The 21,346-nt window shown below is 34.5% G+C and overlaps 2 protein-coding genes across 3 annotated transcripts in view; one reads left to right on the top strand and one right to left on the bottom strand.

Moving 5' to 3' along the window:
- The first annotated feature begins 12,577 nt into the window (after positions 1 to 12,577).
- The window catches only part of LOC109162360 (F-box protein At1g70590), a 27,175-nt gene continuing 18,406 nt past the window's right edge, over positions 12,578 to 21,346 (top strand). The window contains exons 1-4 of one of the 2 annotated variants that reach the window (XM_019311082.1): positions 12,578 to 13,224; positions 15,805 to 15,941; positions 16,831 to 17,013; positions 17,505 to 17,708. In XM_019311082.1, coding sequence (XP_019166627.1) covers positions 12,681 to 13,224; positions 15,805 to 15,941; positions 16,831 to 17,013; positions 17,505 to 17,672 — 1,032 coding nt within the window. In that variant the 5' untranslated portion in view covers positions 12,578 to 12,680 and the 3' untranslated portion in view covers positions 17,673 to 17,708. Of the gene's footprint in view, positions 13,225 to 15,804; positions 15,942 to 16,830; positions 17,014 to 17,504; positions 17,888 to 21,346 lie in introns of those variants that run through there. The other variant, XM_019311081.1, reaches the window with a different exon arrangement.
- Positions 18,770 to 21,346, bottom strand: part of LOC109162361 (26S proteasome non-ATPase regulatory subunit 8 homolog A-like) — a 2,946-nt gene continuing 369 nt past the window's right edge. The window contains exons 2-6 of the mRNA XM_019311083.1: positions 21,120 to 21,198; positions 20,412 to 20,514; positions 19,866 to 20,129; positions 19,368 to 19,479; positions 18,770 to 19,234 (exon numbers count right to left, since the gene is read on the bottom strand). Coding sequence (XP_019166628.1) covers positions 19,094 to 19,234; positions 19,368 to 19,479; positions 19,866 to 20,129; positions 20,412 to 20,514; positions 21,120 to 21,198 — 699 coding nt within the window. The 3' untranslated portion in view covers positions 18,770 to 19,093. The remainder of the gene's footprint in view (positions 19,235 to 19,367; positions 19,480 to 19,865; positions 20,130 to 20,411; positions 20,515 to 21,119; positions 21,199 to 21,346) is intronic.

Here is a 21,346-nt window from a genome sequence, read left to right as displayed (position 1 = left end):
TATCAATAGTTTGATTATTATTTAATCTTATTTTTAGTTCATTCAAATTTGTCATATTAGTCATATGTTCAATACTATTCTCATGATCTTTCAATCTCTCACTAAAATGCTTCCAATCTCTTAATCCATCATTTGCTAAAGCACTTATATTGTTATTAGATTTGAACAACTTACAACAAAAACAATATACTTTATCCACATGTTTTGAGTAAACTAACTATTTTCGATCACTAGTTTCTCCATTACTCAACTTTCTAGTATAATAAGCATATGAGAAATGCCTAGAGTTATTATCTAAAGGAAACACAATATTTAAATCTCTTATAGGCCCCTTTTCAACTAAAATATCTTTTGATTTATTATCAAGATTAGACCAATTTCTAGGGTCATAAATATCAAAATAAGGAGTACTTTTTTCATTAGATTGTTCAAGATTATCTACGATTGGTATTTCTAAATTTTCATTAGATTGTTCAAGATTATCTACAGTTGGTCTTCCTAAATTTTCATTAGATTGTTCAAGATTATCTACGGTTGGTCTTTCTAAATTTTCATTCGATTGTTCAAGATTATCTACGGTTGATCTTCCTAAATTTTCATTAGATTGTTCAAGATTATCTACGGTTGGTATTTCTAAATGTTCATTCGATTGTTGATTAGAAGATCCTACTATTTTAATAAATTTATTCATAGATCCTTTTTGTGAGTTTATTAACTGCTCAACTTGTTTTCTTTTTTTTTTTTCTTACTTTTTTCACTTCCAGATAAATATTTTTTAGGCAACATTGTATATAAAAAAAATATTATAAAATTGATCTTAACAAAAAAAAAATGAACAAAAGCACCTATGAAACGTTTGCACTTGTGAACCAGTAAGTTTGACAGTAGACAGTATTTTCTCGGGCTTCTTAAATCAGGGTTTGGTGAGAATGCAGTACTTTCTCCTCCTGCAACAACATATTGTATAATATGTCAATTACAAGTCTTATACTTAAGTTCTGTCATTTAAAAAACAAAAAACAAAAAACAAAAAACAAAAAACAAAAAAAAAAAACAAAACAAAAAAAAAAAAAAACTACTAAACACATTAGAAAAATTTTGTTTACAGTAATTCTAATTCTAATTAGAGTAAACAGGGTGCCCATAATTGACTTAGGATTTGTAGAGCAATTTTACTGTATTCAAATCCTAAATCCTAATACCCAGAATAATTTAGGATTTGCAAATGCCCAGAATCTAGGATTTTACAGTAAATAGAATGCCCAGATCTCCAAATCCTAATACATAGAATAATTTTACTGTATTCAATTTAAAATCCTAATAATTTTACTCTATGTATTCAATTCTAATTCAATCTGCAAATCCTAAATCCTAATAATTTTACTGTACTCAATTCTAATTCTAACTGAATTGAATTCATAATTTACTGCATTTAGATTTGTTTAGGATTTAGAATTAGAATTGAATTGAATATTAGGTAAAAAATTTGACATAAATCCTAATTCTAATTACAGTAAAAAATCACAAATCCTAAATTCCTAATTCACTTTTTTCTAATTCACTGCATACTAATTACAGCAAACAAATCACAATACCCAGAATTGCATATTTGCATAATTGCATTATTAATAGAATAATAGCAAAAGAAAAATTTACAAGTAGTTGAAATAAGAAAATACCTTTACAATTAGGGTATTAGGTTGTGAGCTCATGAAAGTGAATGGTGATTAGGCAAAGGTGGGTTGTGGAAAGCCTGGTGGTAAATGGTAATTGAAGGCGAATTTGCAGCAGATGGTCGGTGAAATTGAGTGTCGTCAATGGTGGATGATGATTTGCATATTGCAGTTTGATAGAGTGCCTAAGTAGATTTGCAGATTGCAGTTTGCTTCTAACTTCTGAGCTTTTTATTGATGACTCCATTTTACCGTTGAGAAGGCCGGCAACGCTTGGACTCCGGCGTGGACGGTGGGTGCAAGAGAGACAGAGAGTCTGCGCGTCTCCTCGTATTCTTCGACAGTTCGACTCAGACTCGACTTCCTATCCTTGTAAAGTCTCAGAGATGCAAACGGCAAACAAATAACAATAATTTTTTTATATATATAATACGGTCCATACGGAGTGTATATATATATATATATATATATATATATATATATATATATATATATATATATATATATATATATATATATATACTATGGGCCCCTAGGTAGAGGTGGGCCCTGGGCAAGGGCCCAGCCTGCACTTGCCCAGGGCCAGGCCTGGCTACTTCACTGCATGCACAGAAGATCCGCGGTGGTGAATGTGTTGCGGATACCTGACCGGAGCCTCTTGAATCGGGCGAACAAATTGTGCAAAAATTCTTAGATGATTTGCGTCACGCAAGGTTCTCCTCCCCCTACGCCGGTGATTTCACGCTTGGAGGCCAGCGTTCTTCCTACGACGTTGCCTTCCACATCCCAGGTTGTTTGCCAATCAGGTATGCTCATCATTCCTCCTTCGAACTTTATTCTAGGTTCGACATAGCCGGAGCAAATTCTAGCGACGCTCCCGCTTGAAGGTCGATTGAGGAGCTCTTGATACTCCAGAACAACTTCGCCGGGAAAATTCGTGATAACTATGTGAACTGCACAACCCTTAGGCGTTTCCGAGTAAGCAAGAATTCCCTTTCCGGCAAAGTTCCGTCCGGAATTTGGGCACTGCCAAACGCATATATCATTGATATTTCAAATAATGGATTTGAAGGTTCCATTACCTTGATGTCGGAAGAGAAAAGTCGTTGATTCTTCAAAACAACAAATTGTCAAGCGATTTGCTGCCGGAAGTTTCAAGGGCTTCTCCTTCATGAACTTGGAGTAACTAAAGCTATTGTGAAATTACTAAATGTCCATGGATTTAACCATGGTTTGAAAGAAATCTAACTGAAGGGGCAAATTGACTATGATTTAAAGGATTAAAGGACTCAATTGAATGAAATTGACAATGAGGGACCACATTGCAGATTGGGAAACAATTGAGGGACCAAAAGTGCGATTTTCCCTTTTTTAAAAAAAAATTTAAAAGTTAAAAAAAAAACAAATTATTTAAACTCCCGCCTAGACCGCCTAGTCTATGGCAACGTACTCAGTGCCTAAAGCGCCTAGGCGGGCAACCGCCTAGAACGGCGATTTCGCCGAATTTCTAAGCGTCCGCCCGCCGCCTAGCGCCTAGACGCGATTTTTGCAACCTTGAATACACATAATCTAACATAATACATAATACACATAAATTCTTAACATAAAACACATAAACTCTTAACAGAATACACATAAACACAAGTGTTTAAAAAAAAAAAAAAACTATAACGAACGGAACTGTGTCCGTCACGTCAACTCCCCACCAACTTATAAAACGACGTCGTTTTGGGCCAAGGCGCACAATGCATTGTGCACCCAGTGCACGATATAACGATTGACCAAAATGCAATAAAGTCATCGAACTCAAAAAGAATGCAATTGGATCACTGAACAACACAAAATTATACAATTAGATGCAAAATGACCTATTTACCTGAAAGAATGCTGACGTGGCGGTTATCGATTTTTAAAATAATTTTAAAATAATTTTAAATAAAATAATTAATTAAATTAATTTCTTAAAAAAAAAAAAAAAAAAACCTAAAACTGTTGTCGTCTCCATGGCCGGGGACGAAGACCTTCGTCTCTTGCCATGGAGACGAAGATGGACGTGTTTTTTTTTTAATTTAAATAATAATAATATTATATATTTTAATTAATTATTTTCAAAACCGGTAATCGCCACTTCAGGTAAGCAGGTCATTTTAGATTTGATTACATGATTTTGTGTTGTTCAAGGATCTAATTGCTTTGTTTTTTAGTTCGATGGCCTAATTACATTTTAGTGTGCAGTTAAGTGGCCTATTTGACTCTTATTTCTTTTTCTAAAACTAATTTTATAAGATATTGCCTAATAAACATTTATCTGGAAGTGAAAAAGAAAAATAAAAACAAATTGATCAATTAGTAGAATCACAAAGAGGAGCTACGAATAAATTTATTAAGAGTGAATACCCAAAATGGTCCCTCGACTATAGCTAAATTCACAAATTGGTCCTTGACTTTCAATTTCAACCAATTAAGTCCTTAACTTTATAATTTTGACACGATTTGGTCCTCCATCTATTTGAACGTCTGTTGACCGTGATCGACAATCTCCAGAAGAACCTTTAGCTCTCGTCGGAGCACGTGGAGGCCTCCAGGATGACGTTGCACTGGTTCGGAAACACATCGTCTTCTTCGCTCTGGTACGCACTCAACTACATTGAATCCAAAAGGAGGATGAAGAAAGGCAACCGGATTTGGTAGATTGTTTTCGGCAGTGGATTCAAATGTAACAGTGCGGTCTGGAAATACAACCAGAACCTTAAAAAACCAACGATGGGCCATGAAATTACATATATATCCTCAAAAATTACAATCAACAAACGGTTAAATAGACAGAGGACCAAATTGTGTTAAAATTACAAAGTTAAGGACTTAATTGGTTGAAATTAAAAGTCGAGGACCAATTTGTGAATTTAGCTATAGTCGAGGGACCATTTTGGGTATTTACTCATTTATTAAAATAGAATGATCTCTAATAAGAATTTGGAAAGACTAATGGCCCGTTTGGTTCACGGAATAGGCTGGGAATGGCATAGCATTCCCAGTAACAGACCTATTCTTATGTTTGGTAACAATGCCTATTACTAGTAATAATGTTCCTAGTAATAGCCTATTACCTCAGATGAGGTAATAGCTATTACCAGGGCCCCCCTGGTATTAACTTATTCCTGAGTCCTCAGGAATAGAATATTTTTTTTTTCAATTTTAACCTTATCTTTCTCGTCGTTCTCTCCCTACGTATCATTCTACCCTTCCTCGATTCCTTCATCATCGATTCAAAGTCAAGCAATTTTTTCTACCACATCAAATTAAAGCATCATCAACATCAAAGTCAAGCAATTCTTTCTGCCACATCAAATTAAAGCATCAAACAAAAGTAATTTTCAGAATTTTATTTTTTACCAATTAAATATTTAATTAGATATATATATATATATATATATATATATATATATATATATATATATATATATATATACACACACTACTTAGTTGACGGAGGATATGCTAATAGTGAGGGATTTTTGGCACCATTTAGAGATCAAAGGTACCACTTAAATGAATGGCGTCAAGGTCATCAACCGACAACTCCTCAAGAATTCTTTAATATGAAACATGCAGCTGCTCGTAATGTCATAGAACGCTGTTTTGGATTATTGAAAATGAGATGGGCTATACTTAGAAGCCCATCATTTTATCCTGTTAGAATACATAACAGAATTATACTTGCATGTTGTTTGCTGCATAATTTTATTAGAAATGAGATGAATGTTGATCCTATGGAAGAGGAATTCGTACAAAGCAACGCCATACATAAGATGATGATGTCACACAAATAGAGCCTTCAGAAGTTTGGAATAATTGGAGGACAGAATTAGCAAATGACATGTTCAATGAATGGATATCATCTAGAAATTAAGGACATGTTCATTGATGTTTGATTTTGTGATTTGGTGTTTTTTTGTAATGTGGTTTATGAACAATGTAATGTGTTTGAGTTTGATGAATAATTTATTATTTCAATTTATTTGTAGTTAAGAATGGCTTCTTCCCCTACATCTGCAACCATTGGATCTCAAAGTGTTAAGCAAACAAAAAGAAAGTGGACACCCGAAGAAGACATTATATTAGTGTCCTGTTTGACTGAAATGCATACTGTAGGAAAATTTAATTCCGATACAGGGTTTAAGACAGGTTATTTATTAGAACTTGAAAGAATGATTTTGCACAAAATACCAAATTGTACCATAAAAGTTAAGCCACATATTGAGAGTAGAATTAAAACTTTGAAAAAAGAATGGAGCATTATTCATGATATGATGCAAGGTAAGAACACTAGTGGGTTCGGTTGGAAAGATCAAAAGCACATGGTGTATGCTGAAGATGCAATTTGGGAGTCATACTTAATTGTAAGTACTTACTTTTTTTTTTTGTACTTTCATTTATTTTTATTAATGTATACATACAAATAATTTATTTATGTTTATTATAGAGTCACAAAGAAGCTGCCCATTTTAGAACAAGAAGCTTTAGGTTTTATAATGAGTTATCTGCAATATATTCTAAAGATCGTGCAACTGGAAAAGATGCACAGACAGTAGATGACATAGTTGAAGAAATACAAGATGAAGAACAGAATGATATAAGAGCTTACACAGAAGATAGTGCATTTGTTGGTTTGGATGATATTGATTTAACGAGTACACAACCTGAGCCACAAAATGATGGTAGAAAAAGAAGCAATTCAAGTAAGAGAAAGAGGAGCCATGATGAAGCTATTGAGATATGTGTTGCGAATATGCTTAATGCTGCGAAGCTAATAAGCAATACAATGTCAGAGGTTGGTAAGAATCTGTCTGATGGTCTTCAATATGATCGTGATATGGATATGTTTCAGAAGCTTGAACGTGCATTAAAAGAGGTTGATGGTTTGTCAAATGATGAAATGGACCTTATTTCGTTTAAGCTCACTGATCATCCTAATAAAGTAGCTTTCTTTCTCAGTCTTGATCCTGATCGAAGACTACAATGGATCAGAAGATTCCTTGCTATCAATTAATCATTTTATGAACATTGTAACTTGCATTGGATTGTTTTGAGTATTTTGTTAAAAATAACATATGTTATGCTTCTTTTGAATATTGTTAAATGTTCTTTACAAAAGTTTGTTATTTATATGACTATTTTGTTTTGAGTATTAATCACTTGATATGACGACGATGATGATGATGATATATAGTAGTTGTTGTAATAATAATAATAATAATAATAATAACAATAATAACAATAATAACAATAATAATAATAATAATAATAATAATAATAATAATAATAATAATAATAATAATAATAATAATAATAATAATAATAATAATAGTTTTTGTACAAGGGCATTTATGTCTTTAAACATATATTCTATTCCTATTCCTTAACCAACCAAACATTAGAATACACTCCCCAATGTCTATTCCTTTAGCGAACCAAACAACAGAATACAATTCCTATTCTATTCCTTACCTATTCTATTCCCTATGGAATAGCATTCCTATTCCCTCTAAATTCATTCCGTGAACCAAACGGCCCGTAAGTATAGATAGTCTTGGTCAAGAAGGCCTATTGGCGGTTGAGAGTGTCAAATTTGTATTAATTTCAATGTGTAAAATTATAAGTTTTTAGTCCTTAAAAAAAAGTTTATAGTATAAAGTATAAATTTTAACTTTATAGATCTATAAATAATATACAATTTAACACTTATGCAAACCTGTAATAAAATTAAACTTAACGTCCCTTGACTATTATACATGAATCACATTTGATCATTGACTATTAAAATTTTCTTATTAGGTGCATGACTATGTAATTTGTATCACATTTGGTCTTGCCGTCCAATTTTCCGGTCAACTATTGCCGAAAGTGCTCTTTTCGGAAGAAGCAATGTATCTTCTTTCGGAACGAGCACTTCTGGAAAGAACACTACATTTGCTTCTTCCGGAAGGAATACTTTTGGTAATAATTGGAAGAGAAATTAGACGACAAGATAAAATGTGATACAAATTATATAGTCATGCATCTGATTAGAAAATTTTAACAGTTAGGGGATCAAAAGTTAAATTTATTCATTAAAATTTTAAAAAGTATAAAGTATAATTTATAGACTTACATAATATTTTAAAAATTAATTTAAAGTAGGTTATGCCAAACTTTCAAGTTAATGCAACACGGTTGAAATGAGTGTCAGACTATACGAGATCAAATGAGAGTCACACCACACAATACATTCGAAATCACTATCACTACCTTTTTGGTTCCATTATCACTATCATTTAAGGATTTATTCAATCATGACTTTTGTAGAGTTTTAAAGATTTTTAAAATGATAGATTTTAATAAACTTTGATTGACTTTTATAGAATCGTTCAAAACTTTTTAAAATTTTATAAAAGTCTATATAAAAAACTTTCATAAACTTTTATCAATTTTTATTTTAAAAACTCTACAAAAGTCTATAAAATTCTAAATTGAATACATCTTTACAAACTTTCAATGATTTTGATTCTTATCATTTATAATTTTCATCGAAAACATTTGTAATATATCATAAAATTCTTCTTATTATATAGTTCTTCACAAGCATCAACATTCTCAACATTATTATTTTTATCCATAGTATGCTGAGACTTATATGCTAATTACTTATATATATATTATTAATAAACATCAATAAAAAAAAATCCATTAGAAATTCATAACAATATTGAACAATAAAATTTATAATAAAAGAATTGATCAAATAAAATATTTAAAAATATAATTACAAGTAGCATAGAATAAAAAAAATAAAAATCTAATATTAATAATATATACAAAAAAATTATACTTGATATATTGCTAGGCATCACGCAAAGAACTATTATTTACAATAACAATTTGAGACTGCGAACAACAACAGGGTGCTACTGTTTGCAACCCCAAATTGTTGTTACGAACAGTAGTTCACTATTCGTGGTAACCTGTTGTTAAAAAAACAAAAGAAAAATATATATTACGAATATAAACATAAAAAAAATTAAAATATATAAGTATTTATATGAATATTATGAAACATATACTAAAATGTAATGATGAAAATTTTGCTTTGTTCATGTATTTAGGGAGAATTAGAGAAAGTTGGGGATAAAAAATCATAGAAAAAATAAAAGTCAATATAAACAAGCAATAATGAAGTAAAAATAAGATTATTTCGAATTTTAAGATGAAGATTCTAAAGTTTAGGAGAGAGATAAAAATTGGTAGAGTTTAGGTATGAGGAAAATATAGGATAATGAGAAAAAAAACAATTTTATTAAATTTAGATAGGTTTATAAAGTTTAAATAGGGAGAAAAAATAGAGTTTAAATAGAGAGAGAAAATATTCAAAGTTGTTAGAAAGAAAATTTTAAATCTTGGGGTTGATGGTTGGATTTCAACTATATATATTTGAGAAGGAAAAGTCTAAAAGTCTTAAAATTAAAAAGTCTACAAAAGTTCATAACTTTTTGAATACCACGTGATTTTTAAAGACTCTTTAAAAGTCTTAATCGAATACCACACGACTTTTAAAGACTCTTTAAATCTTGATTGAATACCGCCTGACTTTTAAAGACTCTCTAAAAGTTTGAATTGAATACCTCCAAACTTTTAAAGTTCATAAAAGTCTTTAAGACTCTATGAAAGTCATGATTGAATACACCCCCCTAAGGGGGCGTTTGGTTCAGGTTATATAACATAACCAAGGGAATGTGACATTCCAAAGCTCACATTCCAGTGTTTGGTTCATATTATCTTAGGGAATTAATCTAATATTCTCAAGGAATGTCACATTCCCTCCACATAGGATTTTGAAGGGAATGTGATTCCCTTCAAAATCTTAGGTAATGTAAGATAACATTGGTTATGTTAGTTTATTTTATATATATATATATATATATTATGTTATGTTAGCATATAAAATAATTTTGTTTCTCAAATTCAAGATTTTAGTTAATATTTTAAAATCATGTAATTATATATGATACCGTTATCTTATTTATTTATTTTAATTTTTAAATTTATTAAAATATATGAAAATATGTTAAGGATATTATAGTGTGTATAAAAGATAACCCTAAACCAAACATCATTATATTACATACCCCAATTTTAACCAAACATTCTCAGTAATCTAACATTCCCAGCAATCTAACATTCTCAGTAATCTAACATTCCCAGCAATCTAACATTCCCTAAGGTAATCTGACATTCCGTGAACCAAACGACCCCTGAATGTTTAATACAAGAAAGGTTATTAGAAAACCAATTAAGATGACCAGTATGAGAACTAGCAGCTCTAACCAACACATGAGCAAGCATACCTCATTATTAATTACCCACAAAGGTGGCTACAAACTGTCCATAGGATTAGTTTAACATAAAGAAAAAAGATTTAAAATAAAGAAAAAAGATTTACCTCATTTTGCGCCCGTCTTTAGCAGGTAGAGCTGTCAAAACGGGCCAGCTCGGCCTATACGGGCTGGCCCATCTCAGGTTGAACAGGAAACGGGCCGGAACAGGACAGCTCATTTTTACACGGGTTGGGATTTTCCCAACCCAGCTCGTCAGCCCGTTTTTTTTTTTTTTTAATTTATACATTATTTATTATTTATATGATAATAAATAAAAATTTTAATATCATATCACCTAAAAATCAAACCCACAACCTTTAGGATAATAACTAAGACTATATCTAACCAACCACATTAAACTTTATAAACAAACCATGAATGCTAATATATATACACATAGACATACACACACACACATATAATTAGATTTTAATTTTTAATATATGATTATAATTTATTTAATTTATATTTAATACTAATATAGTTTACATGCAATAATTTTTTATTTTGTAATTATAATATTATTAAATTATAAAGTTTATAAAATATATACTTTATAACTTTATATAATTTATATAATAAATAATTAAACTTTATATTAATATTTATATAGATATACACTTAATTTTATTAATTAATACTTGTAATAAATAAATAAATTATTGTATATATAACACTTGTCAATGATGTAAATAAATATATAATTATATAATGTTCAATATGTGTCCTTAGCATAGTTAGTTTTATTAGTAATATCTTAAATGAAAAGTTAAGGGTTCAAATCTTGTTACCAACAACATTTTAAAATATTAATATCATACCCAATTAACCAATTACACAACAAATTTGAGAGGGGGTGGGGATACAGGCCGGGTTAGAAATTCTCCAGTCCATCCCGTCTAAAATGGCAAATTATGCCCTGGACCCGTGTCCACATTGAATTGTGGACACGGGCCCAAAACGACGTCGTTTTTTAAAAAAAACGCGTCATTTAGTTAAAAAAAAAATTCGCGCGCGTTTTGCCGTTAATGGCGTTATTTTTTTTTTTGATTATGAATATACAGTTATGCCGTTATGAATGTACAGTTATGCCGTTATGAATATACAGTTATACAATTATGAAATTATGAACACAGAGCTCTAACATTATGAACTTACAATTATGAACATATATAGTGATAAAATTATGACCATGGAGCTTTAAAATTGTGAATATAGAGCTTCGAAGATTATGAATGTACAGTTATGGAGTTATGAATGTACAGTTATAGAGTTATGAATCTACAGTTATGGAGTTATGAATCTACAGTTATGAGATTATGAATCTACAGTATGGAATTATGAATGTACAGTTATTGATCGAATTATGAACAAAGAGCTCTAACATTATGAACTTACAATTATGAACATATAGTGATAAAATTATGAACATAGAGCTCTAAAATTGTGAACATAGAGCTTCGAAAATTATGAATGTACAATTATGGAGTTATGAATATACAGTTATGGAGTTATGAATGTACAGTTATGGAGTTATGAATGTACAGTTATAGAGTTATGAACGTACAGTTATGGAGTTATGAATGTATAGTTATTAACATATAGTAATAAAATTATGAACATATACTATTACAATGAAGCAGTCTGAAATTTAAAAAAAAAAAAAAATGAGATAACAGTGCCTAACGGCACTGTTACCCGTGTCCAACAAGCATGCTGGACACGGGTCCAACGCATAACGATTGGTCTAAAATACGGGTTAAACGTGCCTAACCCGACGGGTTGGTCCGTTTTGACAGCTCTATTAGCCGGGCTTTGGAGACTTGAGTTTAGCAAAAGGGAGGATTTTGGAGACTTGAGTTTAGCAGAAGGGGCCTAGACTGGCTAATTGCAGAACTCACAATATATCTCTGCAGTATGTCACATGGGACTCACAATTTAACTCTGCAGTATGTCACATGGGACTCACAATTTAACTCTGTAGTATGTCACATGCATAGAGTCCGACGCAGCACACAAGGCCCGTGCAGTGTCCTAGAGCCCATCATACCTCACGGAACAACAATAGCTCCCGACCAGGTGCCCCTCTGCAGTATGTCACATGCATAGAGTCCGACGCAGCACACAAGGCCCGTGCAGTGTCCCAGAGCCCCTCATACCCCACGGAACAACAATAGCTCTCGATCAGTTGTGCCCTTCGAATCACATCGGTCATCTTCATAATCAAGTCCAAGACTAACAACAAGCTTCCCAAAATTAAAAGGGTCAGCATGCTTGACTCGGCCAGACCTTAACGCTTAAGATAGAACAACTACATTTGACAATCTAACCAATTGGTCCATTCATTCCTTGGGTCTTAAAAGAGTCATGAAAAATAGTCCATAACAAATAGTTCTAGAGGTGAAATCTTGATATTAGTTCAATAAAATTAGGATCAACAAAAAAAAAAAAAAAAAAAAGGAAAAATGGGATTTCAGCGGCACAAGCCACAACAATTTGGTGGCATGAGAGCGTTATTTGTGTGATACGCTTTCACTGATAAGACAAAACCCGCACCCCCACCTTTCCAACACCCTTCACCTTCACCGACGTACCAATGAAGCAGCAGAAGCAGAAAACATGGCCGTCCAAATTCGAAACTCCTCGCTTCACCGCCCTCCCTTTCGTCAAGAAACACCCCACCCGACCTGACCCCGGCGGACCCAAGAACAACTCCTCGAACCCGCCGCCGTTCCCCGATCCCTGCGACGACTACCACCGCTGCCACCAAGACTACTCCCATCTCCCCTACGACGTCCTGATGAAAATCGCGGCGACTTTCTCGTGGACCCACCTGCGCACGGCGTCGCTGGTCTGCAAGTCGTGGAACGACGCGCTCCGCCCTTTGAGGGACGCGATGGTGTTCCTCAGATGGGGGAAGCGATTCAAGCATGGGCGTGGTGGGGTGAAACCCAACTCGGCCAAGGCCCTCGATTGCTTTCTCAAAGGGGCGGCGCGTGGGTCTACTCTCGCAATGGTGGATGCTGGGCTTTTGTACTGGGAGATGGGGAGAAAGGAGGAGGGAATTGCTTGGTACAGTAAGGCTGCTCAGCTCGGCGACCCTACTGGGCAGTGCAATTTGGGAATTTGTTACTTGCAAGGTATTCAACCTCAATTTCCAAAACAAGAAAAATGAATTTTTTAGATTAGACTTGTGAATTCCAACATCTTAATTACTACTTGCTGTTGAAATTGAGGGATTATAGGTCAGGCGGGTGGAGAATAAGCACCACCCGCCAGTTAGGCGGAAGCAAAATATGTGAGAACCAAAGAACAAGAGAATATATTATAATGAAAGATTACAATAGATTGTCTCTCTTAATGTATATTCTATATTTCTATGGACCTCTATATATACTAAACTAGATACTAAATTAGTCCTAATAAGAATAGGAAACCAAGACAACTTTCCTTATATTCAACACTCCCCCTCAAGCTGGAACATCGGGAAGTTCCAAGCTTGGATTAAAACAAGCACTCTACCTCACTCAAAATTACAAATGAAAATTAAATGCAACTAGAGGATAACAATGCGAGATGGCTTCGGAGGGACAATGCAACCCTTGGGAATGAACACGCCAGGGGCAAAGCTTGTCACGAACATCCTTGGGAATGGAGGCACCAAGGGAAAACACGAATACCATCACAGCAACATAAGCACTCTAGGATGGATGACTTCAAAAGAGATTGCGCTATGTCTGACCCTTCCTTGGGGATGAAGACGAAGGCACCAAGAACGGAGCTGAACACAATCCTTGGGAATAAAGACGAAGACACCAAGGACCCTTGGGAATAAAGACGAAGACACCAAGGACGAAGCTAAACACGATCTTGGGAATGACCCCACCGAGGACGGATTGAACATGAACCTCGGGAATGAAGATGAACACAACAAGGATAGAGTTAAACATGAACAACCTCCCGATAACACAAGAGAGTGGTAGAGGCAAAAAGGGAGCAAAGAATAGCAAAGGACGCAGTAGAACCCATAGTAGATAAAATGATAGTAAAGGATAGCACACCGATGGTAGATAGTCACACTCCCCCTTACTTGAAACATGGGAAATAATCTAAGGCCTTTATAGTAGTGCTGAAATTGAACATCCATGGGATAAGGCATACCGGAGATAAAGAAACAAACACGGTTATACCAAAACACAAACACCATGGGAAAAGTTCGGCAACAAACCCAAACAAGCCTTCAAATTTCACCAACAAGTCGAAAGAAGGGCAAAACAACAATCTGAAAAATCTCGCCGGAGGCACACTCACGCGCCGGCGGTGGAGGAAAGCGATGAAATTTTTCAGATAAGGTTGCAAGAGGGAGAGGAATCCATTGGTGTAGGAGGTGAGATCACAAAATCACTGGAGAAGAGGAGATCTGACCGGAAAAACTAAAGCAGTCTGTCGGCGATGGTGGCGCGTGACAGCGCGTGCGGCGGCGGATGGTGACGAGATTCCAGGCGTAGGCTCGCGACGATGATCCGAGAGGTCCTGTGGTGTAAGATTTGGAGAACAACCACAAGACATGTCGGAACAGGGGAACACAGTCACTGGTTCGCCGGAAAATAAGTGCTGCCGGAAATATTGGAAGAAAAATAGCCTAGGAAAGTAGGCTCTGATACCATGTTGAAATTGAGGGATTGATAGGTCTGGCGGGTGGAGAATAACCACCACCCGCCAGTTAGGCGGAAGCAAAATAAGCAAAATATGTGAGAACCAAAGAACAAGAGAATAAAGAGAATATATTATAATGAAAGATTACAATAGATTGTCTCTCTTAATGTATATTCTATATTTCTATGGACCTCTATATATACTAAACTAGATACTAAATTAGTCCTAATAGGAATAGGAAACTACTAATAAGAATAGGAAACTAAGACAACTTTCCTAATATTCAACACTTGCTAGCTATGGTTATTAAGGGAAATGTATAGATTTTGGGTACAGGGTAATTTGTAACATTTTCGTTCAATCAACCTTTTGGTTGGACGGACTATGAGATTGCTTGGGCGACTCAGACTCTTGGACCGATCGAGGTTCTAGGAGCTTAGGATTAGTCTAGAGTGACAGTGGCACTTGTCTAAAGCCGACTCTTGGACAGTGGTTCTGGCCTCTGGGAGCTTAGGATTAGTCTAGCGTGACAATAGTTTTGAGAGCTTAGGATTAGTCTATTGTGAGAGTGGTTTTGGGAGCTTAAGCTTAGTCTAGCGTGACAGTGGTGGTTTTGAGAGCTTAGGATTAGTCTAGTGTGACAGTGGTTCACAATTTACCAACTCTTGGACAGTGGTTCTAGGAGCTTAGATTAGTCTAGCGTGAAAGTGGTTTTGGAAGCTTAGGATTAGTCTAGCGTGTCCTCTGGAGGTTAGAATTAGTCTAACCTAATGTATCAAAAAAAAAAATTATGATATTCATGAGTAAGTACTTTATCTCGAAATATGCCACGCCATTCTGTCTGGCCAAACATTACATGATACCCTATGTTTCAATGGAGGTGTTGGCCTATAGATAAGAAGCAAACAGAGAGAAATGCCACTGTATTTCAAACTATAGATATCATTGGGGTTACAAGGAAGCTAAGGGCATCAATTTAACAATCAGAAAGCAGGATATGGATAGAAAACCGCCTGTTTTATACCATTTTGAATGTTTAGTGATGTACTTCATATCGTGTGTAGGTGAGACTCCAAACTCCCAACAAGCTGTTAAGTGGCTGTACAAAGCTTCTGTTGCTGGCCATGTTCGTGCCCAGTACCAACTTGCACTGTGTTTTCATCAGGGTCGTGGTGGTGTGCATAAGAATTTTCAGGAAGCGGTATGAGAATTAATACAATCTTGGTCATACTTAATTTGTATTCAACGGTGCGTTCTTAGTTAATTTGCTTTCTTAGATATGATCGATAATCTACTGAAGCACAAAGAGTCAATACCGCATCCACTGATGTTCGAACCCACAACCTCCCCATATGGGAGAGCAACTTGGTGCCACCAGACCACAAGGTCATTGGCACCGATACAAAGACTTTAATTTTGGGATTTCTACATATTTATCAATTGCATTATTTAGATATACTTGGAAAAGAAGCTACCACCTACTCTGCAATTATGCCTTTCCTCTGCCAATTTCTTTGTGATAAGATGATCTATCTAGTGTATTTGAAATATAAGGTGGAACTCATCATTTCTCTAAGGAAAAAGTGTCAAATATGCCACTGAACTTTATCACTTTTGTGCAATTAGATCATTGAACTTAAAAAGTGTGCAATTAAACCATTGAACAAGTAAATATGTGCAATTGGGACATTTTTCTAATTTTTCTCAGTAGAATCCGATCATATTAATTACATGGTATGTACTAAAAATTGAGCTTTCCTTTGCCATACTAGTTGGAATGAAAGATTGAAATGTTTTCAACTTAAATTGCATTAAAAGAAACCATAAAAATGTCTCAATTCCACAAATTTTGCTTCTTTGATGGTTTGATTGCACACTTTTCAAGTTCAGCGACTCAATTACACAAAAATAATAAGTTCAGTGACCTATTCGAGACTTGTCCCTTTGTCTAATAATGATTCTCCATTTTGAATTTTGATCTCTGCACAAACAAATAAAATAGATGGAGATATTGTCAAGTAAAGGGTGGTTGGTCTTTGTGTTGGTCTGACTTCCCAAAACAATGAAGTTTGTGATGGGGTCTTTGTCAGGCAAAGTGGTATCTGAAAGCTGCTGAAGGTGGATATGTGCGCGCCATGTATAACACTTCGCTGTGCTACTCTTTTGGAGAAGGTTTAATGCAGTCTCATAGGTTAGGGAGAAAATGGATGAAGAGGGCTGCTGATCGGGGTCACAGCAAGGCTCAGTTCGACCATGGATTAAGTCTCTTTTCTGTAAGTGATACACCCAATATATATATATATATATATATATATATATATATATAGGCAAAAACTTGTGTGAGACCATCTCATGGATCCTTATCTGTAAGACAGGTCGGATCAAAATGAAATGTAATACTTATACTGAAAATGTAATACTAATTAGGAATAAAGTGTCCCTTATAAGGGAAAGTGTGATACTTTTGAAGAAAAATGTGATACTTTTAAATTTTCTTCAAAAAGTATTACACTTTAATACTTTAATTTAAAAGTATCATATTTTCTTCAAAAAGTATTACACTTTATCTTATAAGTAACAAACTAGCACTTTATTCGAGATTAGTATTACATTTTCTGTTGACCCGACCTATCTCAGGAGAGTCACTCATCTATATGTATTGCATTTGATTGATGAAGAGGCAGCCATGAGCCAGCTGTGTTAGTTGTGATTTGTAGTTTGTAGTAGTATAGCCAAATTGCTTGAATGGTTGTTTGTACTACAGGAAGGGGATATGATGAAAGCTGTGGTGTACCTGGAACTTGCGACTCGTGCTGGTGAGAGAGCCGCGAATCATGTCAAGAACGTCGTACTTCAACAGCTATCAACATCTTCCCGCGATCGAGCTATGCTAGTGGTTGATAATTGGCGCGCTTTGCCTTCCACGCGTTGATTCATCATACTTTCCACTCGGTCGAAAGGTTATGTGACCTACCAAATCCTCAAACCTTAGGGTAAAAGGCAAGCACTCAACTCTTGTCATATGTTTTCTATAAGCTTCACTTCTCCCACTTGTCTCTCATCTTGAAATGACAATATATCTGTAATGTAATATATACCTGTTGTCTTCATTAAAGACGAGTAAAATCACCAACAATAATAGCTTGACATCAGTTTGTAACGAGATTTTAGGGTAAAAGCACCCCCCCGAGATGTAGGGTTTCCCTCTCCAAAGATGATCCAAAGTGCAATAAAACTTAAATGCTAGGTGTCTGAAGACCTGTAAAGGAGGGAAATAATGGTCCATGCTATAATAATCTAGCTTCATTCGGTCATGCCTATTTTTACCCCTCTAATGAGTAGCGAAAACTGTGAACACGAATTGCTTTCAACTTCAGGGAAATTATAATTGAAATGCCCATATTTTTACACTTGTCTGATCGAATATAAAATTAAAATTTGAGACTCGTTACATACAACACTCTTTTATCTCACAAATTGAAGAAGCAAGCGAAGAGTGAGATTGCAACTAATAAGAGATTCATATCGGAAGATTAATTCATTGGAACATACTTGGTAAGCACCTTGGGTTAACCAAAATTTATTTCCATGAATTATATTATTTCTTCCTTCATTATGTTGCAAAAACTCATCTTTCACTTCCAATTTTCTCTAATAGGAATCATGGAGTTCTTTTTAGCTGGACCATTTTCTCAAAATTCTTCAGGAAAAACTAATATCATTGTACAACCAGTATTTTAATCTCTTATTCCATCATCTTCTTTGTTATGATTCTAATTTAACCAGTTAGGCGTATAGCTTTCTTGATGCAACGTCAATGATAATTTAAGGACAAAAAGTGAATATGATCAACACTTAACAAATTTTACAATTACCTATAACTTAAGGACAAAAAGTGCAATTTTTCTAAAAATATATATTGAATTATACTCAAAATTATATATTTCAAACCCCTCACTCTACAATACATAAGAAAATATTGAATTGCACTTCCATATAAATTTCTACATCCAAAATTATATAAACTTGTTAAATGTTGAAAAAGCTGAAATTCCATTCAAATATCATCAAATAAGAGGGTGGTATGAGATGGGGAAGAAGCAGACAATGCAGAAGGCTTCACCGTTACAAACATCTCAAGACATATGATTTATAGCTTGAAGGTTAAGGGAATGGGAAAGGCAGAATTATGCAAAGAGAATTCCATCAAACAAACTATTCACTTTGAACAAAAGTGTCCATTTTCAATTTAAACCCCCCAAAAAAAACACAATAGATGTGCACAACTGGTCCCAGGGGTATTCCCCGTGTCATACGTAATTGAGAGTAGAAATAAAGGTGGGCAGTCTATCCTCAGATAATACGCTCCAACTCCCTGGCATAACTCAGTGTTTGGTTGATAAGTTGCAGAGATGGTATCTCTTTGCAAGGTGCGGAATCTTTTACTTTCTGGAAGATAACAAGTCTGCCTTTTATCTCCCACTCGGGGTGTTCCTGCAAAAGGTAAATGTAGAAATTGATTCAACAATCAATTGGATGTAAATACAGAACATAAGGGAGTGTCCATCAACCGGTATGGAACTTATGATTAAGTGAAAATAAAGAATAATGGAGATAAGAAGTATACCTCCTCAACATATTCAAGGAGTTCTTTGTCCGAGGAGAAAAGTAACATTTGCCGGGCATCACTTATTGAAAGAGAATCGTAAGCCTTTTCACTACAACCAGCTATCTCATCCCTAACCAATGGCAGCCATATTAGACGTATATAAATAAAGTAATAATGCACCATATCGAACTCAATGAATAAAGGTGCATGTTCTATAAATAGACATACTGTGACCATTATGGAACATCCTTAATTAGGAGCAGTAGAATTCCTTCAAGGGATTTCTTATTATGTACTCATATTACAAATTGGTTTACAGAAGATACACTGTATTTACACAGAAATATGCATTTGAAAGAAAGAACACAGTTGGCGTAAAAAGTGGCAAAGTGCTAAGAGAGATTTCATTCTAGAAATGCAAACAAAAAATCAAGGTAGTACCTGACTACAGCTACATCAATAGATATATTACTTGTGCTAGATAATTTCAATAGTTCAGGAATGTAGAGAGATTACCTCACCGTCTTGGCCAGAAGATCCATGAAATAAGCATAGGCTTCATGGGGCACTGCCTGTCTGGCACTTAAGACACGGTTGTAAGCTCCTTCCATAAATGATTGCTCCAGTTCGACAGCATGCTTAATACAAGGATTCTCCAAGGCATTTGGAGAAAGCAACTCCAATTCGGTGTGAAATTCAGCAATTCTATTCTGCACAAGTAGTCTCAGAAGATTGAGACCTAAAATTGGGTATTCCTGTGGGGATGGTGGAAGACGGTTGCTGCTCCATCACAAAAACAAAATGACATATATCACAGTTAATTTAAATGACAAGAAACTACAAAAAGGAATCAATAGTCATGACTACAAAGCCTCTAGAAGAAGTTTGGTAAAGGGACAATACTTCCAACTTAATTATGGTTGCAGTAAAGGGTAGAACCATGGATTTAAAAATTAAAATAAAAATAACTCCTAATTCCCATCTTTCCTACCGATTTGACAAAGTTACAGGCTGCATGGATATTAAATACAATTGAGATGCCAATAATACTATAATAGTTACCGTGCATCTGTGTAATAAGGTTTCAGCTGAAAGAAATCTCTCTCAAAGGCATCCTGATCCTCCATCTTCACAGCTAAAACAACTGCATGCTCATATATATCCCCTGCAATAGTTACATGGTGTTATTTTTTACATAAACAAGGCAGAACCAGAAACCAAAGTTCAATCTTGAGAAATATCTAGCATAACAATCCTTCATGTAGGCAGAGCACTAGTTATCACCATGAATCTATACCAGAAGGATATCAAGGAAAAACACTTCAATTTCTTCTAGAGATTCTACATAAGATGATCTTCAGCAACAAGGTATTATCATAAATTCATAATTACGGATGAACATTATGATACATCAGTTTTTGAAAATTCCAAATTTTAATCAATGGCTAGCTGCCTAGCTTGCTTACCCTTAAAATAGTTAAAGGCAGTCTTTTAAATTCTAGAATCATGTTACTTTAACACCTGAAAGTTTCATCACACTTATTCCCCCCTCTATCACTACAACCTCGTACGACACAGCCACTCCTTCCCTTAAACCAGAACATCTTAAGTTCTGGCATAGCTATTATGCATACAACATATCGTAGTAGTTCATAATTAAAAACTCGTGTATTAAAGTAATGGGAAGATCTTTATTGAAAAAAAAAATGCAAAAGTTCAAGCAAAAAAGCAAGCTAAGCTGTCACAAAGCAACTAGAAAAGAGAACTTACTTGCAATTGTCAGCTCTTGAACTGCATTTGGTGTTTCTCCAAAAAGGGGAGGGAGACTCTTAAACTCAGTTAGCATAACCTGCAAAAATATGAAGTAAAGGCTAGTCAAATTAAGGTATTCAGAATTCCATCCCTTCTCTCCACTCAACATCAGCTGAAAAGATGTGGCAGTGACGCAGTGTAGTAACTAGTAATCCATGTTTCCAACTTATTACACAGCTTGCCTT

The sequence above is a fragment of the Ipomoea nil genome, unplaced genomic scaffold (genome assembly GCF_001879475.1).
Source record: "Ipomoea nil cultivar Tokyo-kokei standard unplaced genomic scaffold, Asagao_1.1 scaffold2939, whole genome shotgun sequence".
Taxonomy (NCBI): Eukaryota; Viridiplantae; Streptophyta; class Magnoliopsida; order Solanales; family Convolvulaceae; genus Ipomoea; species Ipomoea nil.
The sequence above is the reverse complement of the archived record's forward strand: the minus strand, read 5'-3'. Positions and strand labels throughout refer to the sequence as shown.